The 27,031-nt window shown below is 39.6% G+C and overlaps 1 protein-coding gene across 2 annotated transcripts in view; it reads right to left on the bottom strand.

Moving 5' to 3' along the window:
* BBS5 (Bardet-Biedl syndrome 5) overlaps positions 1-22,897 on the bottom strand; it is a 48,892-nt gene extending 25,995 nt beyond the window's left edge. Inside the window, exons 1-7 of one of the 2 annotated variants that reach the window (XM_058549202.1) lie at positions 22,536-22,897; positions 20,304-20,386; positions 17,574-17,639; positions 16,859-16,908; positions 9,317-9,444; positions 5,767-5,902; positions 2,357-2,452 (exon numbers count right to left, since the gene is read on the bottom strand). In XM_058549202.1, the coding sequence (XP_058405185.1) occupies positions 2,357-2,452; positions 5,767-5,902; positions 9,317-9,444; positions 16,859-16,908; positions 17,574-17,639; positions 20,304-20,386; positions 22,536-22,594 (618 nt within the window). In that variant the 5' untranslated portion in view covers positions 22,595-22,897. The remainder of the gene's footprint in view (positions 1-2,356; positions 2,453-5,766; positions 5,903-9,316; positions 9,445-16,858; positions 16,909-17,573; positions 17,640-20,303; positions 20,387-22,535) is intronic. The other variant, XM_058549203.1, reaches the window with a different exon arrangement.
* Positions 22,898-27,031: the final 4,134 nt, after the last annotated feature.

The raw sequence follows: 27,031 nt of genomic DNA, 5'->3' as shown, positions 1-27,031 counted from the left end.
ACGTGATTAACGACAGGTAAGTGTGACATGAGGATTAAGCTTGGCTAGCAGGAGATGAGCAGTAACCCCAGTGGTCTTGGAGAAGGGCAGAGGGGTGGAAGTACAATGGCAGGTAGTATCTATAGAAAGTATAGAAAGTGACACAAAATGTGCTTGCTGCCAGCGTTGGAGAGAACCATGGAGGATCTAACCTTAAGACCAGCAGACCAAAAGCCCAAGAAGGGTAATCTGTGGTAGGTGATGGCGTATCACACTTCCACATAGGCAGTGGAAGTTGAGAAGGAGAGAGAGAAGAAAGGAGAGCGAGAGACTAAATGGTAATTGTTATGAAAACCTGGCCTTCCATCTAGAACACTTCACACCCCACCAGAAGTACACACAGTCCCCGTTAAGAACCATAGAACATTGGCACCCTGGTTGTCAACAGGTAGTCAAACCAGGTGACTGTGAGTGATACAGGCTGGTAAGACAGAAACTGACAAGAAGAAATACACAGATATGTATCTATAGGGGTGGGGTCAGGGTGATGGCTGAGGTGTAGAGCTGAAGTTAGAATATGACTGCTGCAGTGACAGACTACGATGATATCAGATTTCAAGTTGTTTGGGCCAGGAAGAATTCATTCCAGAGGCCATTTCTGGCAACTATATTCTTTTCTTTTTTTTTTTTTTTTTTTTTGTGAGGAGATCAGCCCTGTGCTAACATCCGCCAATCCTCCTCTTTTTTTTGCTAAGGAAGACGGCCCTGGGCTAACATCTGTGCCCATCTTCCTCCACTTTATATGGGACGCCGCCACAGCATGGCTTGCCAAGCAGTGCGTCGGTGCGCGCCCGGGATCCGAACCAGCGAACCCCGGGCCGCCGCAGCGGAGCGCGCGCACTTAACCACTTGCGCCACCGGGCCGGCCCCTGGCAAGTATATTCTTAAATAACAAAAAGTATTCTATTTGAATGAAGAACAGACAGCACAAGGCTATTTACTACTCAGTAATTATTCAGCGTAATAGAGGTTAGGTTAGGCAAGCTATAATACACATAAATGCAATATAAAACATCAATGAATAATACAAATGCTAATTTATCAAATACCTATATAGACTGTCACATCTTCCCAGCCATGATTATAAATTCTTATGTTTCTTTAGATGGCCAGAAAGAATTTTCTTCCTATCAGACTCTATGATTTCCTGTTTAATGTGTTGCTTTTCTCCACCAGACAAAGCTCCTGGATGGCAGGAACTGTGTAATGGTTCATGATTTTCCTGACTGTATTTCTAGCACCTAGAGCAGAGTAGGTGCTCAATATCTGGCAAATGAATGATCAGATATTTTAAAGTAATTCAGAAATCAAACAATTTAGCAAAAGATAGGCTTAGGAATATTTTTCAAAGAATTATCCTTCTCACAGGCCAAGAAGTCTCTTAAAAAATGACATTTTCCAGATATCACACACGTTGTATCCACTTAATAAATACTCATTAATGAAACTGCTTAGTCTTAAGACTATTATCCTACAATAAAGGCAATTATCATAGGATAACCACACAGGATTTTCATTAATATTTTTATATTACAATTAATTTGCACTAGAGTCCTATAAGTAGTTTTTTTTTTAATATAAAATGAAATTCTTCAGTTTACTGGAGTTTACTATTTGTTTCACTGAATCACATACTTATTGTAGCAGCAGCAGCAGAGTAAAAAGAACCACCTTTATCTACTCCCAAAACAAATTTGACTCAGATGTAGTTAGTTCTTATTCTGGATTTTAACAGCTTTAATTTAACTTAAGCTAAAACCATTATCACTAAAAACCATCTTGATTCCTTTCACCAAACCTCTATCAATCCAGCTTGTACTACTTGCTTTATCTGAATACAATGAAAACAGTTCATTCACAGAATTAATGAATTCATTCTGACTTTAAAAGTGTTTGAGCAGAAGGTGGCAAGAGAGCCAAGATAAAGTGTGTGGATCAGTGTGCTGAAGCCATGCCAAGGAACCACTATATACCCACCTAGTGGAAAGGTGATGGAAAACTAGTAGCTAAAGCCCTTTGAATAGAATCTAAGAAAGACACACCTTAATCTGTATGATAACTATTTAAATTTTTAGAATCCAGTGTATTTTTCTCTTAAAAGCAGGTTGATAATGGTGTTGTTTCCCTTGACTGTAACTATAATCGGGTCTTTTCTATGTTGAAATAGTAAATTATTAACACTGTAAAAGTATGCTCTCAGCTAAACTGCTGCTGCTTAAAAAGGGAGAGAATTCATCTAATCCCAAGTCTTATTAACTCTGGAACAGAAATTATTTATTTTACATTAAAATAAGGTCACCAAAATGCATGCACTTACAATTTGCAGATATGGTATACTGACGTTAAAACTGTCATTCATATTTGCATGCCACACAATTCTCACATTGGTAATAAAAAAGGTTCCTAAATTTCCCTGTGAAAGAAAGTGATGAGAGAGACATCAACGATCGTTTGTTTGAATCCTTATTCTTTATTTTCTGAACACCAGAATAATTCTTATTATCACAGCAGCAGAAAATACCAGAACTAAGTATTGGAGTATTAATGACTTCATCCTTCATTGGATGGCAGCACAATCAGATGACTGACCTGGACTCTGGAGTTAGACTCTAACCATTACACCATCAGTACTTATCAGCTGTCTGACAAGGGGCAAATTTCTTCTTGGTGCATTTTATCAAATGTAAAATGGAGATTTGATTAAATAACCCATGTAAATAAAGCCTTTAGCACAGTCTCTAGCACACAGTAAGCACTCTACAAGTGTTAGATCTTATTATGACTATTATTCAAAACCTGGGACAAGGCAAGGCAAGACAGTTGTGGTAAGAGAGCGACAAAACACGTGATAAACCCCATCAGTCCACAAGAGATATTTTATGGCTCTTCAAAACTAACTACAGGGGCCTGCCCGGTGGTGTATCGATTAGGTTTGCCTGCTCTGCTTTGGCAGCCTAGGGTTCGCCGGTTCGGATCCTGGGCACGGTCCTACTTGCCACTCATCAAGCCATGCTGAGGTGGCATCCACATACAGCAACTAGAAGGATGTACAACTTTGACATACAACTATCTACTGGGGCTTTGGGGAGAATAAAGGAAAAAAGGAGGAAGACTGGCAACAGATGTTACCTCAGGGCCAATCTTTCTCAAAAAAAACTAACTACAGATCAAAACTGTTCCCTAGTTACATGGCCCCTCAACATCTACTCAAAATTATCCCAGATGACAGATAGCTGGTCTAAAAAAATCTTCAAGACCTAACAACATGGCACCAAAATTATCTACCTCTACCATTTATCTGTCATTCTCCACCTCTACCTCCACCTCCTCTCCACCACTTACACCCAGAGCAATTTTTCTTTAGTTTATACTTTGAAGTTGCACATAAAACATTAACTCGCAAACCCAAAACCTAAAAAGCCCTACTCTGGGAGGACCAGGTTTGAAACATCAGAAAAGACCACCTATTTCCCAATTATAATTAAATTAATAAGTATATGTATAAGTATATATATATATTTCCCCCCTCTGCTCTCATCTTGCAAGAAATCGTTATACAAAAAATTTTAGCCCCCATTATTCCCAGCCCAAGTCCCACTAAACAATACTAAGTCTAACTTTATAAGGTATAATTCTTTATGTCATTGTTCCTCTTATTTTAGAAAAAGAAAACAACTTGCAAAACTCCTACAGACTTTTTAAAATAATAGGAGGGCATATTTTATTTGTTTTATTATTTTTCAATAAACTTAAGTTAGGTTGACAATACCATCTCTATTTTCTTTTTTTTTTTGTGAGGAAGATCAGCCCTGAGCTAACATCCATGCCAATCCTCCTCTTTTTGCTGAGGAAGACCGGCCCTGAGCTAACATCTATTGCCAATCCTCCTCCTTTTATTTCCCTTTTCTCCCCAAAGCCCCAGCAGATAGTTGTATGTCATAGTTGCACATCCCTCTAGTTGCTGTATGTGGGACGCCACCTCAGCATGGCTGGAAAAGTGGTGCATTGGTGCGTGCCTGGGATCTGAACCCGGGCCGCCAGTAGCGGAGCGCACGCACTTAACCGCTAAGCCACGGGGCTGGCCCCATAACATCCCTATTTTCAGTAAAATGATATATCTGATAATCCTGGAACATCTTAATTAAAAATGCCAGGTATTGTGCTAGGTGGTAAAGATCTAACTATGAACACAGTAACTCCACCCCTACCCTTATAATAAAGCCTACAATCTAATGTGGGAGTATAGACAAGCTCTATACATTAGAGTAGCAATAATTTAAAGTGGTAAAGTTCAGACTGCATAAGGAACACACAGAAGGAAGCTTTCAGAAAGTGACATCTAGGGCCGGCCCTGTGGCTTAGCGGTTAGGTGCGTGCCCTCCGCTGCTGGCGGCCCAGGTTCGGATCCCGGGCGTGAACCAATGTACCGCTTCACTGGCTATGCTGAGGCTGCGTCCCACATACAGCGACTAGAAGGATGTGCAGCTATGACATACAACTATCTAGTGGGGCTTTGGGGGAAAAAAAATAAATAAATAAAATTATAAAAAAAAAAAAAAAAAAGAAAGTGACATCTAAGCTATGACCTAAAGCAGGGGTTGGTAAAGTATGGTCCATAACCCAAATCTGGCCTACCACCTCCTTTTGCATGGCCCACAAGCTAAGAAAAATTTTTACATTTTTAAAGGGTTGGAAAAAAGTCAAAAGAACAATATTTCATGACACATGAATGTTGTATGGAATTCAAACTTCAGTGTCCATAACAAAGGTTTATTGAAATACAGCCATGCTGACTTGTATATGTATTGTCTGTGGCTGGTTTCACACTACAATGGCAGGACTGCAAAGTTAGGACAGAAACTACACGGCCTGCAAAGCCTAAAATATTTACCATCTGGTCCTTTACAGAAAAAGTTTGCTGACTCCTGATGAGAAGGAGTCATTCAGATGGGGAGGTGTCTATATCCTATAGAACCTTTATCATAGTTTAAAACTAGAACTTTTCAAATGAGCAAAATTTATTTACAATTTATGATTCACTATTTAGCAAGAAGCTCTTCATTCAAATGCTATAGTTTTACCACAGTGGCTATCAGCCTAAATTAGGTTGTCACACACACACAAAGCTGGAAACTATTCTTAGTAGGAGACAAATTTTTCTCTAGAAATTGAAGTGTTACTTATTCCAACTGTTAGTTGCTTACATGTTTCAACTGGTCATAATTTCAAGGGCAAATGAAAAGTTACAATAATGAATGTAGGCGTCACCAAAAGAGTTATACGCTTAATTCCATAAAGACCAGATTAAAAGGCTTCCGTGATTGTCCACTCCTTGGCTCTCCTCCATAAGCATAAATTACCAAGACGTGGAGGGTAGTGTAGTATGGGGGAAGAGCATGGCTCTGGGATGAATTAGGTGTGTGAGGTCACTTAATTCTTTGGGGCCTAAGTTTTTCATCTATAAGTGAACAGAGACTAAACTAGATGATCTCTAAAGTCCATTCCAGCTCTAAATTCTATGCAGAACAGATGTTGCTAAGAAGAGCATAAAACCATAAAAATATGAAAATTAGAATATTATTTTATATCAAGAGCTATAATGCTAATTTATCAAGATGTATAATGCAAATTGTAACAGAGTTAAATGAATATACGAAGCCAACGATACATGGAAAAATGATTACCTAAGTACTGCCCCAAAAGATTCATTAGTTTTTTGCACAATACCTGATCACTGGAGAGATTCCATACTCCATTGATTTTATCATATACATGTTCTTGTGGTAATAATCTTAGTTGCTTATTTTGAATTAGTGCACTCCTCAATTTAAAATCACGATACATTTTAGAAGTTTCATATGCTCTATAAAAAAGAACAAACAAAAGACTAACCCAAACTGAAAATGTAGTTTTCTTTGGTTATGTTTACTTATCTACTAAAATATACAGATGTTAATACTTACATACATCACTCAAATAATTATTACAGTAAATTTAAAAACTTTTGGTGATTAGTCTTTTGTACACTTTGTCATTTTAGTGTAGTATTTACACGTTTTATCTCAGTAACCTATTTTTTTTTCAATTTTTATTTATTTATTTTTTTCCCCCAAAGCCCCAGTAGATAGTGGTACGTCACAGCTGCACATCCTTCTAGTTGCTGTATGTGGGACGCGGCCTCAGCATGGCCGGAGAAACGGTGCGTCGGTGCGCGCCCGGGATCCGAACCCAGGCCGCCAGCAGCGGACCACACGCACTGAACCGCTACGCCACGGGGCTGGCCCTCAGTAACCTATTTTTTACATGTCTAATTTTTAAGGCAATATATATCATATAGCACAAATGAGAGGATTTTCTCTCTAGGCTGAAAAACAATGCCTGCATATAATAGACATGGAAATTATTTTATTAAAATGCTTCCCTTCATTTCTGTTTTATTCAAAGGCACTATTATTCTTTTGACATAAACAGGAGTCCAATTACTTTTCTCACTGCAACCTGAAAACATTATGCTCACGTCTACCTCTATACAGAAAATTAGAATGAATCTGTACCAACTCCAAAAGGCACCCCAGGACGGTGTGTGTACCTATCTGTGTGTGTGTGTGTGTGTGTGTGTGTGTATCCATAAAATCCCTATAACTTTTGTTTCCACGTCTCCCTATTGATAGGTAATAAATACACAAGAAAATTCTTAACTTTTGATTAGTTAAATTCAATTTTACTCCACAAAAATATAGGCTAATTTATCCATTTAATAAAACTAAAGGGTTTTCTTAGCCTGAATAACTTTAGAAGTCATTTATATAAATTATAATATTCATTGTTAAATTTCTGACTTTTACTCTAACTAATCTTCTAATATATAAATTGTGAAAGAGCAGGATTCAAGCATTTGCCTATAACTCTTAATTTCCTTTACTGCTGTAATCATTAACATTTAACCAGTGAAAAAAATGGAAACTATTTATGCTGTAAATTATTTTGGGGGGAACACTTAAAACATTTTTATACTATTAAAGGAAAGCAGCTTCCATTCCTCTCTTCATACTCCATTTCATATTACTTCTCTAAATGAAATAAAGAGCTAAGGTTTAGGTATATGCCCAAGAGAACTGAAAAAATGTTTTCACACAAAACTTGTACATGAATGTACATAGCAGCATTATTCATAAGAGCCAAAAAGTAGAAACAAATCAAATGTCTATCAACTAATGAGTGGATAAATAAAATATGTATCCATAAAATGGAATATTATTCAGCTATGAAAAGGAATGAAATACTGATACATGCTATAACAGGGATAGACCCTGAAAACATGTAACTGAAAGAAATCAGACATGAAAGGCCACTATATTGTATGATTCCATTAAATGTCTAGAATAGGCAAATTCATAGAGACAGAAAGTAAATCAGTGGTTGCCAGGGGCTATGAGGAGGAGGAAATGAGGAGTTTCTTTTCGGAGTGACAGAAATATTCTGGAATTGGGTAGCAGCAATAGTTGCACAACCTTGTGAATATCCTAAAACTACCAAACTGTAAACTTTAAAATGGTAAATTTGGGGCCGGCCTGGTGGCGTAGTTAAGTCCATGTGCTCTGCTTCAGCAGCCTGGGGTTCATGGGTTCAGATCCCAGGCACGGACCTACACACCTAAGTTCAACCAGGCCGGCCTGGTTAAGTTCCTGTGCTCTGCTTCAGTGGCTTGGGGTTTGCTGGTTCGGATCCCAGGCACTAACCTACACACTGCTCATCAAGCCATGCTGTGGTGGCATCTCACATACAAAATGGAGGAAGATTGGCACAGATGTTAGCTCAGGGACAATCTTCAAGCAAAAACAGGAGGGTTGGCAATGGACGTTAGCCCAGGGCCAATCTTCCTCACCAAAAATAAATAAATAAATAAATAAATAATTTAAAAATGGTAAATTTTATGTTATGTGAATTATCTCTCAAAAAAATTAAGCTATTATGTAGATTAAAAAATCACCAACAAAATTAAAAATCAACAAACTAGAAAAATAAGAAATACGTTTGCAACATGTATGACAGATTGGGGCATAATTAAGAAATTTACAATAGAAAGCTGTACATAGGGCCGGCCCCTTAGCTTAGTGGTTAAGTGCACGCGCTCTGCTACTGGCCGCACGGGTTCGGATCCCGGGTGCGCACCGACGCACCGATGCTCCAGCCACGCTGAAGCCGCGTCCCACATACAGCAACTAGAAGGATGTGCAACTATGATATACAACTATCTACTGGGGCTTTGGGGGAAAAAAAGAGGAGGAGGATTGGCAATAGATGTTAGCTCAGAGCCGGTGTTCCTCAGCAAAAAGAGGAGGATTAGCACGGATGTTAGCTCACGGCTCATCTTCCTCACAAAAAAAAAAAAAAAAAGAAAGCAAGCTGTACATAGCCCAAAAAATACGCAAAAGTTTGGGGCTGGCCCGTGGCATAGTGGTTAGGTGCGCATGCTCCGCGGCTGGCAGCCCGGGCTGGGAATCCCGGGTGCGCACCGATGCACTGCTTGTCAGGCCATTCTGTGGCGGCATCCCATATAAAGTAGAGGAAGATGGACATGGATGTTAGCCCAGGGCCAGTCTTCTTCAGCAAGAGGAGGAGGGTTGGCATGGATGTTAGCTCAGAGCTGATCTTCCTCACAAAAAAAAAAAAGAAAAAGAAAAGTTCATCACTAATAACGAAAGAACTGCAAATAAAAATTAAATGCAAATTAAAAGAAATGTATTATATATATAGCTCTGTGCATGTGAATAAATTTGTGCATATATATATTTTGCTGTCATCTTAGCTAAGCTTTTAAAAAAATCATAGTACTTAGGGCTGATTAAAAAAAGAGCTGAGGTAGTGAAAAGAGAAGAATTTAGCAAACAAAAACCAAAACCACTACAAAACAAAACAACAACAAAACTCTCTGGGGAAAACACCCAAACATACCTTCTACTGTTAGAAAAATCTTTTTAATTCATTAATTGAATTACCCAACTTGGTTACTATACTGAATGAGTTCTCTATTTCACTGTAACTACCTTGGCAGCTAATTTAATGGAATTGGAAATTTTTATGAATCTTTAGTAGTCTTGTGTTTTACAAATACCTTCAAGGTGTTTATTAAATGATAATTCAATGTGTTCATCTTCAGGATATTTGCAATAGAGCCTGGAGGAAGATAATGCTACATTTTTACACTTTAACCTCTAAACCTTTATATCATAGAATTACCTTAAAATATTCAATAATCCATAAAGTATTACCATACCTGTGTACTGCAATCACAGAAGTAAAAAGTCTAGGACTTCCAGGAACCAAATTTGTAAATATAAACTCAAAACGAGTACTGTTACATTTTGTTAGTATATAAAGAGCTTCGGTTTGGCCTCGTGATTTCTGTAAGAACAAATTTATTTAAAAGTTCAGATTTTAAGGAGTGACGTCAGCATTATGCGGGAGTGAGTCGTTCCCTTTGTCTTTCATCTCTAAGTTATAACCAGACATCCAGTGACCAACAGAGTACTCCCTGCACAGCACACCAGAACGCCTCAGTGATCCGTGTATCTATACACCTTGAAGCTGGGTGGACTGGACCTCCGGGAAGCAGTGGAACTAAGGGAGCAGCTGCCTCTCTCTCCCCCAGTGGTGGCGATCCAAAACGTGGATCCTCACACCGGCACACATGCCAGTGACCACAGGCCGCAAGGGCAAACACGGCAGTCGTGGCTTGGCCCCTGCCCTCCCCAGTGGTGGCAGGTGGCATATACGTCCTGAGGCTTCAGGACACAGAGTGGAACTGGTGACCCGAACCTCTCCCCTTCCCCTGGCAGTGGCGCCAGTCTTTCCAGCAATGGGGACTACATCCAAGGCATGAATTTCCCTGGCAAGGGTATGGTACCCTGATCCCAGGTTTCAGAGCAGTCCATCAGCATCAGTGACCAGAGGCTGCGGCCCCTGCGCCTCCCAGTGGTGGCAGGTGGTGCACATGTCCTGAGGCTTCAGGACACAGAGTGGAACCAGCGACCTGGTCCCCTCTCATTCCCCCAGCAGCAGTGCTGGTCTCTCCATCAGTGGGGACAGTAATCAAAACGCAAATTTCACTGGCAGGAGCAGGGTGCCCTGACCTGAGATCTCAAAAAGCACACTGGCAGGCGCTAGTGACCAGAGACTGCAGGGTCAGCAACAACACTTGCGGCTTAGACCCTACACCTCCCCCAGCAATGGCAGGCAGCACTTGTGACCTGAGACTTTAGGAACCACAGCAAAATCTGACACCCAGCCCAAAGTGGCAGCACCCTCGATATTGGCTCTACCAGCAGCGGGGGCTGCATAAAAGAAGCTGCGTATCTGCCTGCTGCCATCACCCCCAGATAACCCAGGAGCAGAAGCACAGGTGGTGCACAGGGCAGCTGCACCTGAGCCCGTGGAAAGCCTGTGGAGAGCCAACAGGGAAAACAAGACCCAGGAGACCCCAAAAGCAGCCTAAGTGCTCATAGCCTGGTGACCCCAGTGGCAACACCTGAGACTGCAGTGACATCGAAAGCAGCAAATCACCAGCAACCGCAGAGACACAAGCAGCACAAGGAGGGCACTGATGACACCTCTGACAGAGGTAGTGGAGGGTGGAAAGTGCAAACTCTCAATATAACCAGAAGCAGCTCAGAACCAAAGTAACCAAGGCTGTAACGAAGTAGGAAAGGTGGTTACTACCACAGATGCTCTGGCAGAGAATCAATTCATCAAACACAATGAAGAACCACAGTAACACAGCAAAAAAGAAGGAGAATGACAGCTCTCCAGAAACCAAACTTGAAGTCACAGAAGATTAGAATCTGAATCATAGAGAATTCAAACTAGCTGTCATAAAGAAACTCAACAAGTTAAAAGAAAACTCAGACAGACAGTTCAATGATCTCAAGAATAAAATTAATGAACAGAAGGAATATTTCAACAAAGAGATTGAAGCCTAAAAAAAAAAACCAAATTCTGGATATGAAGAACACAATTAATGAGATAAAAAATAACGTAGAAAGCATAAAAAACAAAGCAGACCTTATAAAGATTTTTATTTATTTATTTTTTCCCCCTAAAGCCCCAGTAGATAGTTGTATGTCATAGTTGCACATCCTTCCAGTCGCTGTACGTGGGACGCGGCCTCAGCATGGCCGGAGAAGCGGTGCGTCGGTGCGCGCCCGGGATCCGAACCTGGGCCACCAGCAGTGGAGCGCGCGCACTTAACCGCTAAGCCACGGAGCTGGCCCAAAGCAGACCTTATAGAGAAGAGAATCAGTGAGCTTGAAGATAGAAACCTAGAAATGATCCAGGTGGAGAAGGAGAGAGACATAAGATTTTTACAAAATGAAGAAATTCTTTCAGAAATATCTGATTCAATTAGGAAATAACATAAGGATTATAGGTATCCCAGAGGGAGAAGACATGGAGAAAGAAGCAGAGAGCTTATTCAAAGAAATAATAGCTGAGAACTTCCCAAACCTGGGGAAGGAACTAGACATGAAAGTGCATGAAGCTAACAGAACTCCTAATTAAAACAATGCAAAAAGACCTTCTCCAAGGCATATTAAAATTGTCAAAAACCAGTGACAAAGAAAAAATATTAGCGCAGCAAGACAGAAGAAAATAACCTAAAAAACCGAAGCCCCTTCAGGCTTTCAGCGGATTTCTCAGCAGAAACCATATAAGCTAGGAGAGAGTGGAATGATATATTCAAAATACTGAAAGACAAAAACTATCAGCCAAGAATACTCTATCCAGCGAAATTATCCTTCACATATGGCAGAGAAATAAAAGCTTTCCCAGACAAACAAAACTTAAGGGAGTTCACAGCCCCTAGACCTGCCTTACAAGAAATGAAGAAGCAACCTCCCTACTTGAAACAAAAAGGCAAAGGTTTACAAAGCTTTGAGCAAGGAGGTAAATAGAAAGACAAAATCAGAAAATTGCAACTCTATATCAGAATAAGTTAGCAAACACAATTATAAAATAAGGAGAAAGGGAAAGAAAGCATAAAAAAAAACTATAACTACTTCAATTTAGTCACAAACTCACAACACAAAACAGAATAATCTGTGACAATAAAACTGGAAGGGGAAGAAGGGATGGAACCTGCTTAAGCTAATGGAGATAAGAGACTATCAGAAAATGGACTATCTCATCTATGAGATCTTTTATACAAACCTCATGGTAACCACAAAACAAAAAATCAGAGCAGAGTCACACATCACAAATAAAGAGGAAAGTGAAAAAACCATCATAGAAAACAACCAAACTTAAATGGCAGACAGAAATACAAGGGAAAAGAAACAATGGAAATATAGAACAACTGGAAAAGAAAAGATAAAACGGCAGTATTAAGCCCTTATTTATCAATTAAATAAGGTTGGATGGATTAGAAAACAACCCAATGATATGCTGCCTCCAGAAAATACACCTCAGCTCTAAAGACAAACATAGGCTCAGAGTGAAGGGATGGAAGATGATACGCCAGGCAAAGGGCAAGCCAAAGAAAGCAGGTATATGGGGCCGGCCCAGTGGCATAGTGGTTAAGTGCACGCGCTCTGCTGTGGCGGCCTGGGGTTCGGATCCCGGGTGCACACCGATGCACCGCTTGTCAAGCCATGCTGTGGCAGCATACCATATAAAGTAGAGGAAGATGGGCACGGATGTTAGCCCAGGGCCAGTCTTCCCCAGCAAAAAGAGGAGGATTGGCAGATGTTAGCTCAGGGTTGATCTTCCTCACCAAAAAAAAAAAAAGAAAGCGGGTACAGCTATACTTATATCAGACAAAGCAGACTTCAAGATAAAAAAGATAATGAGAGACAAAGAGGGCCATTATACAATGATAAAAGGGACATTCCACCAAGAGCACATAACACTTATTAATATATATGCACCTAAAACAAGCACCAAAAAATATAAAGCAACTATTAACAGACATAAAGGGAGAAACTGACAGCAACACAATAATAGTAGGGGACCTTAATACCACACTTATGCCAATGGATAGAGCATCCAGGCACAAAGTTAATACGGAAACATTTGCCTTAAATGAAACACTAGACCATATGGAATTATTAGATATAGATAGAGCATTCCATACAAAAACAGCAGAATATGCATTCTTCTCAAGTGCACATGGAACATTCTCAAAGACAGACCATATGTTGGGAAACAAGGCAAGCCTCAATAAATTTAAGAAGAGTGAAATCATATCAAGCATCTTTGCTGACCACAACAGTATGAAAATAGAAATCAACTACAAGAAAAAAGTTGGAAAAGTCACAAATACGTGGAGACTAATTAACATGCTACTGAAGAAGAGTTGGACCAATGAAGAAATCAAAGGAGAAATCAAAAAATACCTGGAGACAAATGAAAACACAACATACCAAAACTTATGGGATGCAGCAAAAGCTACACTAAGAGGGAAATTTATAGCAATAGAGGCATACCTCAACAAACAAGAAAAATCTCAAATAAACAAGCTTACCCCACACCTAAAAGAACTAAAAAAGAAGAACAAACAAACCCCAAAGCCAGGAGCACAAGGGAAATAATAAAAATCAGAGCAGAAATAAATGAAATAGAGACTAAAAAAACAATAGAAAGGATCAATGAAACTAAGAGCTGGTTCTTTGAGAAGATAAACAAAATTGATAAACCCTTAGCCAGACTCACTAAGAAAAAAAGAGAGAAGGCTTAAATAAATAAAATCAGAAATGAAAGGGGAAAAATTACAGTGGACACCACAGAAATACAAAGGATTATAAGAGAATACTATGAAAAGCTATATGCCAACAAATTGGATAACCTAGAAGAAATGGATAAATTCTTAGAATCATACAACTTCCCAAAACTGACTCAAGAAGAAATAGAGAATTTGAATAGACCAATCACCAGCAAAGAGATTGAAACTGTAATCAAAAACCTCCCAAAAAACAAAAGTCCAGGACCAGATGGCTTCTCTGGTGAACTCTACCAGACATCCAAAGAAGATTTAATTCCTATTCTTCTCAAATTATTCCCCCAAATTGATGAGGATGGGATGCTTCCTAACTCATTTTACAAGGCCAAATTACCCTGATACCAAAACCAGAGAAGGACAACACAAAAAAGGAAAATTACAGGCCAATATTGCTGATGAAGATAGATGTAAAAATCCTCAACAAAATATTAGCAAATTGAATACAACAATACATTAAAAGGATCATACACCATGATCAAGTGGGATTTATTCCAGGGATGCAGGGATGGTTCAACATCTGCAAACCAATCGCTGTGATACACCACATTAACAAAATAAAGAATAAAAATCACACGATAATCTCAAGAGATGCAGAGAAAGCATCTAACAAGATCCAACAACGATTTATGATAAAAACTCTGAACAAAATGGGTATAGAAGGAAAGTACCTCAACATAATAAAGGCCATATATGACAAACCCACAGCCAAGATCATACTCAGTGGAGAATAACTGAAAACCATTCCTCTGTGAACAGGAACAAGACAAGAACGCTCACTTTTGCCACTCTTATTCAACATAGTACTAGAAGTTTTAGCCAGAGCAGTTAGGCAAGAAAAAGAAACAAAAGAGATCCAAATTGGAAAGGAAGATGTGAAACTCTCACGATTTGCAGATGACATGATTCTATATATAGAAAACCCTAAAGAATCTACTAAAAATTATTAGAAATAATCAACAAGTACAGTAAAATTGCAGGATACAAAACCAACATACAAAAATCAGTTGCATTTCCAGACACTAATAATGAACTAGCAGAAAGAGAAGTTAGGAATACAATCCCATTTACAATCGTAATAAAAAGAGTAAAATACCTAGGAATAAATTTCACCAAGGAATGAAAGACCTATACACTGAAAACTATAAGACATCATTGAAAGAAATCAAAGATGACATGACGAAATGGAAAGACATTCCATGCTCATGGACTGGAAGAATTAACATAGTTAAAATGTCCATATTACCTAATGCAATCTACAGATTCAACATAATCCCAATAAGAATCCCAATGACATTTTTCACAGAAATAGAACAAAGAATCCTAAAATTTATACAGAACAACAATCCGGAGAAATAAGAACAAAGCTGGAGGTATCACACTCCCTGAATTCAAATTATACTACAAAGCTATAGCAATCAAAACAACATAGTACTGGCAGAAAAACAGACAAACAGGTCAATGGAACAGAATTAGAAGCCTAGAAATAAAAGCACACACCTATGGACAGCTAATCTTCGACAAAGGAGCCAAGAATATACAACGGAAAAAGAAAAGTCTCTTCAATAAATGGTGTTGGGAAAACTGGACAGTCACATGTAAAAGAATGAAAGTAGACCATTATCTTACACCATATACAAAAATTAACTCAAAATAGATTAAAGACTTGAATTTAAGACCTGAAACCATAAAATTCTTAGAAGAAAATATAGGCAGTACACTCTTTGACATTGGTCTTAGCAGTATCTTTTCAAATACTATGCCTACTCGGCAAGGGAAACAAAATAAAAACAAATGAGACTACATGGGGTTAAAAAGCTTCTGCAAAGCAAAGGAAACCATGAACAAAATGAAAAGACAACCCACCAACTGGGAGAGAATATTTGCAAATCATGTATCTGAGAACATGTTAATTTCCAAAATATATAAGGAACTCAGACAATTTAACAACAAAAAAATGAACAACCTGATGAAAAAATGGGCAGAGGATATGGAGAGAGAATTTTCCAAAAAAGATATACAGATGGCCAACATGCACATGAAAAGATGCACAACATCACTAATTACTGGGAAATGCAAATCAAAACTACAATGAGATATCACCTTACACCTGTCAGAATGGCTTTAACTAACAAGACAAGAAATAAGTGTTGGAGAGGATGTGGAGAAAAGAGAATCCTCATGCACTGCTGGTGGGAATGCAAACTGGTGCAGCCACTATAAAAACCAGTATGGAGATTTCTTAAAAACCTAAAAACAGAAATACCATATGATTCAGCTATTCCTCTACCAGATATTTATCTAAGAATATAAAATCAACAATTCACAAAGATTTATGCACCCCTGTGTTCATCACAGCACAATTCATAACAGCCAAGATGTGGAAGCAACCCAAGTGCCCATCAACGTATGAATGGATAAAGGAGATGTAGTATATATATATATATATATATACACAATGGAATACTACTCAGCCATAAAAAAAGACAAAATCGTGCCATTTCCAACAACATGGATGGACCTTGAGGGTATAACGCAAAGCCAAATAAGTCAGAGAAAGACAAATACCATATGATTTTACTCATATGTGGAGTATAAACAAACACATAGATAAGGAGAATAGATCAGTGGTTACCAGAGGAGAAGGGGGTGGGGGCAGGGCGAAAGGGGTAATGGGGCACATTGTATGGTGATGGATAAAAAGTAGACTATTGGTGGTGAACATGATGCAGTCTATACAGAAACTGAAATATAATAACGTACACCTGAAATTTACACAATGTTAAAAGCCAATGTGACCTCAACAAGTAGATTAAAAAAAGAAAAAGAAATCTCATACATTAGATATTTTGAATTCTAAGCCATGTGTTTGTTCCTTTCTATGATTCCGTATCCATACAATATTTTAATTAAATAAAAAACGTCATGTTTTGTGAAAAAAAGTTCAGATTTTAAGAGCAATTTCTCATTTACAGTGAAAACAAACATCAACCTCAAATATCTAATGTTTCTTTATTATATATATATTTCAATAGGATTTTTCAGACTTACGGAGTTAGCAGTCCTTGTTGTAATATTTAATATGCAGTTGTAACCGACAGCTAAAATTCAAAAGCAAAGAATTTAAAGAACATGATAAAATGAAGTGAGAAACAAAAATCTATATATACAGAAGTTTTAACAGTTTTAAAAATTAAATACGTATAAAAACACAGCTTTAAAAAATTTTTATGAAATAACTACAAATTTAAGTTAAATAATTAAAGGAACTAGAAAGTCAATTCTGCTTCTTTGGACAAATAAATACATTCATAACATGGGAAAAAGGAATTTCACTTCTCTAAAACCTATTATTTACTGAAAATCTTAGCACCATTACATCAAGAGAAAAAGTCTAGCTGGATAATCCAAATAGTTTAAAAAAATAAGTGAAACAAAATTTAACACAATGAAAAGCTGTACTTTTATTACAATGTAGATCTCCCTTCTTTGGGAGTACTTGAAACAGGTTATAGCAAGTTGTCAAAAATAAGCAAAAAACGAAAATCATTCAATGTAAAAGCACTAATCTTACACATGTCCAAGAGACAACATGGACAGACTGAAAAACATTTTTTTTGCAGTATGAGGCAGGATTTCTAACGTTTTTATCAATTTAAGTTTTCCACACATTTCATGGTATAGCTTTTTTTGGTATTAAAAGCCACTGTGCAAGTTCACTTAACGAGGTTTTTTTTCTTTAGTGTTATCTAATAAAGATACTTACAAAGATTGATTCTGGGTATTGCCAAAGAGTGCCAGATAATTCTTAAATTTGTTACTAAGAGTCTACCTAAAACAAACAAACAAAAAAAATAGGTTACCTTAAGTAAGGACTCATTTTTGTAGTGCAGAATGAGGTGCACATAGAACTTCTGGCCCAGTATCAGCAACACCCATAGACGTTTTTCATACATTTATTAATTGAAAATATTTATTGTGCATAACTATCCTATGTAAGGTTTGCAATGTATGATTCAGAATCTCAGAGAAACAAAATGTGTTACAGAAGGGATACAAGTATTTTTTTTTTTTTTTTTTTGTGAGGAGATCAGCCCTGTGCTAACATCTGCCAATCCTCCTCTTTTTTTGCTGAGGAAGACTGGCCCTGGGCTAACATCCGTGCCCATCTTCCTCCACTTTATATGGGACGCCGCCACAGCATGGCTTGACGAGCAGTGCGTCAGTGTGCGCCCGGGATCCGAACCAGTGAACCCCGGGCTGCCGCAGCAGAGCGCGTGCATTTAACCACTTGCGCCACCGGGCCAGCCCCTGGGATACAAGTATTCACTGTCAACAGCTTGGTTTGACTCAAACGGACAGAGGAGCGAAGTGTGTCCTGGTTTTTTGTCTTGGAAGAAGCTGTTCTGGGGGTCCCAGCAGGTCATATGTACAAAATTGAGAATGAGTATGGGACAGCATTTACAAAGTCATTCAATGAAATCACACTTCTCAAAGAACTCTCATATACATGCTAATCCCTGCCATAATAAGTGCTCTCTTAGCAGTTCTCATTTAAATGAGCCATATACTTATATACTTAATTTTTTTCCTATGAGCAAACATTTTTTGCTTATACGAAGTGATGGCGAGGCTGAAGTCTGTTTAAGGCTTTGTGCTTTTCCTTCTTAGCCTCAGACTGATGTTCTTACACTGAAATACAAAGTTAGATAAGCTTCATTTCTCAAAGTATGTTTTATGGAATAAGTAGTTCCTATAGATGCTCCAAGAAAAAAAAAAGTCAAGTAATCTGAGCATGCTAAACTATCAGTCTTAGAGATTTATAATATAATTGTCATATTAGGATAGCTTTGAGATATCCTGAAATAATAAAACTTGCTTAACTTTGTTTAACACAACATTTCTTCAAAAAATTATAACCAAAGAATTCTTTTGATGAGTAATCTATAGTCAGGTCATACTCCTTCCTCCCTGAAAACCCCCAGAATATCTGCAATCAGAGTAACTAAGCCTATATGAATGGAGTGAGATGGGATAGGAGGTTCCAAAAATAAAGGAAGGTGTTTTCAAGAGAAAGTGAGGAACATTACATGATATATTTGACAAAAAATAAGTTACCCAACATGGCTAGAGACTAAAGTTCATACAAGGTCATAGAAGAGTAGACACTGCATCTATCAGTTGAGGAACTGTTTCTGAGGTGTGTGCACATGCAGTTATTTTTATTAATAGTAAGATTTCAGGGACCGTGATGGAGATTTCCGGCCAGGGAGGTGTTTTGCCCTCCCTATTCCAAAGTGCTAGTATAGTATTCTATACTCGATGAGTATTTGATGAATTGAAAAGTGTTCTACTACCCATAGTCTTTGTTTGGATTGCTAGATGGACTGTCACATCTTCATACCAATCTATATGAGAACAACCAAACTTTGTCTTGGCTTCCTCAAGTTAATTCAGATTTTGTCAAGATCTGGCCATTTAGAGATTATTATTCCACTTTCAATGGCACAAACTAAGACTTCTTCTTTGCTGCTAGATCTTCATATCTCACTCCCACCTGGGCCTGGCTAACACTAGGAAGCATTTCAGAAATGTGATCTAAGCAAGTGGCTACTTGAAAGGCTGCAGGAGTATGTTCTGCCAATAATGGTTACTGTTCCTTCTCTAGGATTTACTGATCCTTCTTACTTGAATGAGGTCTGCTCCTTTTCCCCACGTACTCCTCTCTTCAATAAGAGATTTATGTCCCACTGTCCTAAACCTTTTTAGATACACTAAGCTGGCCACTCACCCCCAATTTTTTACTTGAAGAACAGCAGTGATGCTCCCAAGACCTGCTGATCACTGGACGCTCGCTCCATGTACAGCTGCTGTATGCAGCCTGGACTTTTTAAAGTTCCAGCCTTGGGGAAATTTAGTTTGGGACGGACTCTAGAGACCAGCCCTGGCTGCTCCTCAGTGACATTCAGAGATGTCTCCCAGGATTTTCCAGTACTTAACCTACAAAGAGACTTCATAATACAGCACTAAATTTGCTCTCCACATGTCCATCTCTAGGTGTCAGTCTCAGGGGATTGTGCATTACTCTTGGATTTCTTAAAAGGAAGCATGACTCTAGGTAGCACAACTATGGCCTACTTATGTTCTACTTCCACATATTCTTTTTGTGAAGAGGCAGACCCAAAAGTCAGAATTACACTATGTCCCTTGCAAACAGGGCTCCTGGAGTTTTAACAGTTATATTTGATAAAGCTGATGTCAGAACCAGGACTTACTGAAGGAGCAAAGTTCTGAGGGAGACCCTGTATTCTCTGGCTACAGGTTTAATACCTACCCTTTCCTCTAAGTCTGAGAAAAGTCTTATGTGGATTTAACTTCCCCACTCTCACAATTACATTTACGTATAATGCTGTTCCACATCTCATTCTCCAGCTAATATGATTTAACATTTGTAAATTAAACCAGAAATACAAAATATATTAGAAAATATACTCACCTCTATCCCCATTATTTCCTTTGGTGTCTTCAACTGAATCTAAACAATCAATAAGAACTTCTCCAGGTCTTGTTTTCATTTGTCTAAAATAAACATACAGGCTTTAATTTTATAGCTACAACTACACCTGCTTACAATCTAGTTAGGGAGAGAAGAGACACATGCATATAAAACAGCCAACAGTATAAATGTTACAGTACCAAATGCTCATGCCCTTGAAAATAAGGTCTTCAAGAACTTCAAGAACCTGGAGATCACTGGGACATGCAGTGATCAGAAATAGAGAAGCCAAACTAAAAGGAGAGGTAGGATTTGGAGAAATAAAAGAGAGAGAGAGGAGAGTCCATGATCAAAAACCATAAATAAGAAATGATAAGGGAATGTGAGAAGACTGGCCTGGTTGGAGAAGAAGGTCTGTACTGAGAGGTATAGAGAAATATAGTTGGATATGTAAGACGGAACCACATTATGGAGAACCTTGAATGCCAGTCAGATAAGTAAGGGCCTTATTCTGTGGACAGTGGGGAATCCGCAGAAGTTTCTAAGTAGGGAAAAGGAGGTCAAACAGTTATGGAAGGAACAGGTTAAAGCAAAGCATCATCAGGACTTGGGAAACAGTTAGATAAAGGAGACAAAAGGAAATAAAGAAGGAAAAATAGTTTGCTGATAGAATGCATTCTAGAGTGTCAAAAAAACCTTAGCAGAATATGTGGTAGAGCTTCTAACACATTCTCCATAGAGCCAACTCAATTACCTATTGAAAATACAGACATGATCATATCACTTCCCTGCTTAAGTCTTCCATTTCATCCCCCTGCCTAGAAAATGAAGTCTAAAATCGTCAGCTGAACATCTCACAATCTGGCTAATCTGGCTTTCTATTTATATCTCCATCCTCTACTTGCCAGACCCTGCCTTCTAGCCAGTGAGGTTTATACTTCCAAGACTCTGCTTCCAACTTTTTTTTTTTTCTGGAATACTCTCCTCCTCTCTACCCTGACAAAGCCCTGCCATTCTTTCAGAGCTCAACTCAAATACTATTTCCTTTTTGAGGCCTTGCCCAGGCAGAATGAACTATTTGGTTTCTATGGTTCTCCAGCTTTTGTTTATTTTATTCAGGATAGTAGTTACCACATTTTTTATAGTTACTTGTTTATGCGTATCTCCTGCACTAGAATGTGGGCGGGGGGTATCATTTCCTATTATTTCTGTATCTCTAGCTATCAGCACAGTAACCAGCACATAGTATGCATTGGATAAATGTTTAATAAACTGAAAATGTTCATGAAATGGACCTTTGTTTGGATTAAGAACCAACAAAAAAAGTCATAGAATATGTGCAACATATAACCTTGGTTTATAATTTTATAAATCCCCTTCCCTCACAACTTCTTAAAGGATGTAAGACCATGTTGGTATTAGATATCTAACCACAACTAAGCCTGGGAAATTATTATTTCATTTTCTATCTAAGAAGGTTCTGTTCATGATAAGGAATCATGAGAAGTGGCTAAGAAGCTCCATACTATTAACCCAAGAACCTTAGCTTTACTGTTTTCCAACACTTAATATCCCAAAGTGCATTTTTTCCCTGGACTCTTGGGTAGGAGGATTCTAATCGTTCTCTCTTTAAAGCATGAAATTTTCCAAAAACAGGGTTTCTGTTCGAAAAGCTCCAAAAGGCGGCTCCTTCTTCCTACTGGTGATTTAGACGAATAACTAGATGGCAGCTTATCATGGAAATAAAGTTTGCGTAGTTAGAAATTTTGGAGAACGCTTACTCCCACCTCCCTCATCTTACAGACATTCAAGCTTAGAATGGTGACGCCTAAGGGCCCAGCATGCGTGTCGCTATTGCAGACCTAGTTTTAGAACCCTGGTTTCCTGAGTCCCCGCCGTACGCTCCCTCCACCACCGAGTGGCACTTCAAGCTCATTTGGGTGGACAGGACGCCCAAGCCCCGGGGGGGTCCCTGCCGTGTTTGGGCTCAGCTTCCTGTTGGTCCCCCGGGCCAGGGATCGCACGGGACGAAAACTGTGTAATCTAGACGCGTTTGGGCTGTGGCGTGAACCCCGTCTGGGGTCTCCAGAGGTGCGGACAACAGGCGCAACCATCCTCCCACCCTCCGGAGGGCCGCGAGCTGCGGGGGCGCAGGCTCGGCCCGCGGGGCCCGAAATCGCGTTGCGGCGCCCTCTACAGGCACCAGGCCCCTGGGGAATCTCGACGACTCACTGCGAGGACACGTCGAAGCGGATATCCCGGTCCTCCCAAAGCGCGTCCAGCACCGACATGGTGACCGAGGCCCGCAACCGGCGCGCTCCACAGAGGTGGAGGCCGAGCGGCGTCTCGCCGGCTCCAAGGCAACGGGCGTCCTCTGTCACGACGTCTACGGCGGGCGCCGAGATCCAAGCTTCCGCGAGGGAGGGGGCGCGCTTTCCCCGGCCCTGCCGTGTCCTTAAGCGGATTTGAGGCTCGAGGCACGGTTCCGCGGCTCAGAGAAGCTTGCTAGCCCCGGCCCAGCAGCGTGTGCTTGACCTCTGAGTGACCTTCTTGGCCTCCGAACACACATCCTTAAGCCAGTCCAGCCACTGTCCTCATTTCTCTGAGCTGACAAGAAATTTAGACTTAAAACTCTAAATTCCTTGTCTGGCCCCGCCTTATCTGGCTCCGCCACCTCTGCGACCTCGTGCTGCCCTCTCCTGCCTACATTCCAGCCGGGCAGGCTCAGAGCCTTTGGAGAGCCGCGTTTCTCTTTCTGGAACTCTGTTTTCCCAGGTGTCTGCATGGTCCGCCCTTTGTCACTTAAGTCCCAGCTCAAATGTCGACTCAGGCGGTCCCTGATCTTTCTATCCCTCTCCTGTGAGCACCCTGAGGACAGGGCCTGACCCATCTAGTTCGCTTTCAAGGGTGCCTAGCACAGAGTAGGCGCTCAGTAAATACCTTTTGAATGAATCCTTCCCCCAGCTCAGGACAATTCTTTAAATCTGTTTTTTTTAAAACCAGTTAAATCAGGTTTTAAATCTGGGGACACTTGGGGGTCCTCAAGATCCTCTCAGGGTGCCCACAAGGTCAAACTATTTTCATAAAAATATGAAGACATTATTTGCCTTTTTAACTCTCATTTGTTCGTTGAATGTACAGTGGTGTTTTCCTGAGGCTGTATTATGTGTAACAATGTGGAAGCAGATGTGAGAATCCAGCTCTTCTATTAAGCCAGACCTTAAAAAGATTTGCAAAAATGTAAAACAATGATACTCTTCTCACAAGTTTTTTGAAAATATAATTATTTTTAAAAATGTTATATATGTTAATATATAATGAGCTCATTTTTATTGTTGCTTTTTTTTTTCTGTGAGGAAGATCAGCCCTGAGCTAACATCCATGCCAATCCTCCTCTTTTTGCTGAGGAAGACTGGCCCTGAGCTAACATCTATTGCCAATCCTCCTCCTTTTGTTTTTCCCCGTTTTCTCCCCAAAGCCCCAGTAGATAGTTGTATGTCATAGTTGCACATCTTTCTAGTTGCTGTATGTGGGATGCGGGCTCAGCATGGCCGGACAAGTGGTGCGTTGGTGTGTGCCTGGGATGCAAGCCCGGGCCGCCAGTAGCAGAGTGCCAGCACTTAACCGCTAAGCCATGGGGCCGGCCCCTATTTTTACTTTTTAATGAATCAATAAATAAATTTTTAAATGTCTCAATAAATATTGATAGATATAACTCATATAAACAAAAGCTCTTTCAGGTCCTCAATAAGGTTTTTAAGAGTATAAAGGGATCCTAAGATCAAAAGTTGGATACCTACAGGTTTAAATTATTGTGCTCTGTGCCAAATACTGGGGATGCTAATATGGAAGGCCATGAGAAGTTTTTCTCAGGTTGAGGAAGGCAATTGGAGACAAAGGAACAGGTGGTGAACACATAGTAACGTGGCCCCCGATGAGTCATGCCCTTGTAAAATCCCCTCCCCTCGGGTATGCGCAGAACCCGTGGCTTGCTTCTAGCCGATAGAATAGGGCAAAGATGATGGGCGTGCTACACTAACAAATAGCAGAGGCTGTTAGACCCTGCAAAATTCTACTGTCAGGAAAAAGGCTGATAAAATTACTCACCTGCAAACATGTGCTACCGTTCATGAAGAAGCAAGGATGACTCTGAGGATAGAACCAAGAGCCCAAGAGCTGAGAGCCATGGAAGATTATTCCCAGATATTAAAACTTAATAAAAATCGAACATTTGCCCAGATGGTTGTCAGAATTGTTATATGCCAGTGACTTATTTTTTACCTTCCATTTCTCCCTTTTTGAATTGGAATGTTTCTAACTGTTCCCCTCTGCCTATCCCACCATTGTATGATGGAAGTGTTGGGAACAGACAACTGGTCACTGTAGTTTCACAGGTCTGCCAAGAGGAATTGTGCTTCAAGGAACTGTACTTAATGGATTGCAGTAATCTCCCCTTGTCCGTGGTTTTGCTTTCCGCGGTGTCAGTTACCTGCTGTCAACTGCGGTTGAAAATATTAAATGAAACATTCCAGAAATAAACAATTCATAAGTTTTAAATTGTGCGCCGTTCTGAATAGCGTGATGAAATCTCACACCATCCTGCTCTGTCCTGCCCAGGGTTGTGAATCATCTCTTTGTCCAGCATATCCACACTGTATATGCTACCAGCCTAGTAGCCGTCTTGGTTATCAGATGGACTGTCACGGTACCGCAGTGCTTGTGTTCGAGTAACTCTTATTTTACTTAATAATAGCCCCAAAACACAAGAGTAGTGATGCTGGCAATTCATTACAATATATTGTTATAATTGTTCTATTTTATTATTAGTTGCTGTTGTTAATCTCTTACTGTGCCTAATTTATAAATTAAACTTTATCATAGGTATGTATATATAGGAAAAAACAGTATATATTAAGTTCAGTACTATCTCTGGTTTCAGTCATCCACTGGGGGTCTTGGAACATATCTCCCACAGGTAAGGGGAGACTACCCTACATCCAGGAGTCTCGTTTGCACTGGATATAGGTGATTTAAATGATGAGATCTTGGATTTTAAGCTGATGCTGTAATGGGATGTGAGGGGAACCTTGGGAGGGAGTGAATTTCTTTTTCCTTTGGAAGGGGCATGAATTGTTGAGGGCCAGAGGGAAGACTGTGGTAGGCAGAATTCTAAATGGCCTCTAAGATTCTCACCCTCCTGGTGTACATACTTTACATAATTCTCTCCCCTTAAGCGTGGAAGAACTATGAATATGATAGGATATCAGTGCTGTGATTAGATTATATTGTATGGCAAAGATGGAGTTTTGCAGACCTGATTAATGTCCTTTGAATTAATCAAATGGGAGACTGTCCTTGGTGGGCCTGACCTTATCAGGTGAACTCTTAAAAGAGATTTTCCTGCTGGCTTTGACAAAATAGTAGCCAAGTTGTGAGAGAGTCACATGGCTAGGGACTGAGGGCAGCCTCTAGGAGCTGAGAGCCAGCAAGAAAACAGGAACTCGAGCCATCCAACCACGAGGAACTGAATTCTGCCAACAACCTGAAGGAGCCTGGAAGGGGACTCCAAGCCTCAGATGAGATCACATCCTGGCTGACACCTTGATTTCAGGTGAGACCCTGAGCAAAGGACTCAGCCCAGACTCCTGACCCACAGAAACTCTGAGATAATAAATGTGTTGTTTTAAACTTCTGATATTGTGATAATTTATTGTACAGCAATATGAAATTAATACACTGACATCACAATAGGACCTTTGAAATGAAGACTGAAATGAAGACCTATTTTTCAATGTGCGTATAGCTGGACCTTCATATGCTTTGTTTCCCAGACTTTTTTTTCTTCTGCCTTTGTAAATTTTTTTGTGTGTGTATGTGTTTTTACTTTTTAAATCAGTTTTATTGATGAACAATTTACATACAATAAAATATACCTATTTTAGGTGTACTCTTCAATGAATTTTGACAAGGATATGCACCCATGTAATCACTATCATAATGAAGCTATAGAACATGTCTGTCACCCCAAAAAGTTTCCTTGTGCCCCTTTGTAGTCAACTCCAGGTCCCAGGAAACCACTTATTTGGTTTCTATCTCTGTAGATTGTTTTTCTTTTTCATTATTTTATTGTGGTAAAATATTTATAACATAAAATTTGCCATACTGTAAATTATTTTTGAATGTTCTAGAACTTATATAAATTTTGTAATAAATTATGTACTATATATACTCTTTTGTATCTGGCTTCTTTCATTTGGCACAATGTTTTGAGGTTCATCCATATTGTTGCATGCATCAATGGTTCATTCCTTTTTATTGCTATCTTGTATTGCATTCTATGGATATACTGCAATTTGTTTTACCTCTTGGACATCTGGGTCATTTCCAGTTTTTATCATTAATAAAGTAGCCAAGAACATTCCTGCACAAGTTTTTTGTGGATATAAGTTCTCATTTCTTTTGGGTAAATACCTAGGAGTGGAATTGCTGGGTCATATGGTAGGTGTATGCTTAACTTTTTTTTTTTTTTTTTGTGAGGAAGATCAGCCCTGAGCTAACATCTGCCAATCCTCCTCTTTTTGCTGAGGAAGACTGGCCCTGGGCTAACATCCATACCCATCTTCCTCCGCTTTATATGGGACACCGCCACAGCATGGCCTGCCAAGCAGTTCGTCGGTGCGTGCCCGGGATCCGAACCGCCGAACCCCTGGCCGCCGCAGCGGAGCGCG

This window comes from Diceros bicornis, chromosome 10, assembly GCF_020826845.1.
Source record: "Diceros bicornis minor isolate mBicDic1 chromosome 10, mDicBic1.mat.cur, whole genome shotgun sequence".
In the NCBI taxonomy this organism is placed as follows: domain Eukaryota; kingdom Metazoa; phylum Chordata; class Mammalia; order Perissodactyla; family Rhinocerotidae; genus Diceros; species Diceros bicornis.
The sequence above is the reverse complement of the archived record's forward strand: the minus strand, read 5'-3'. Positions and strand labels throughout refer to the sequence as shown.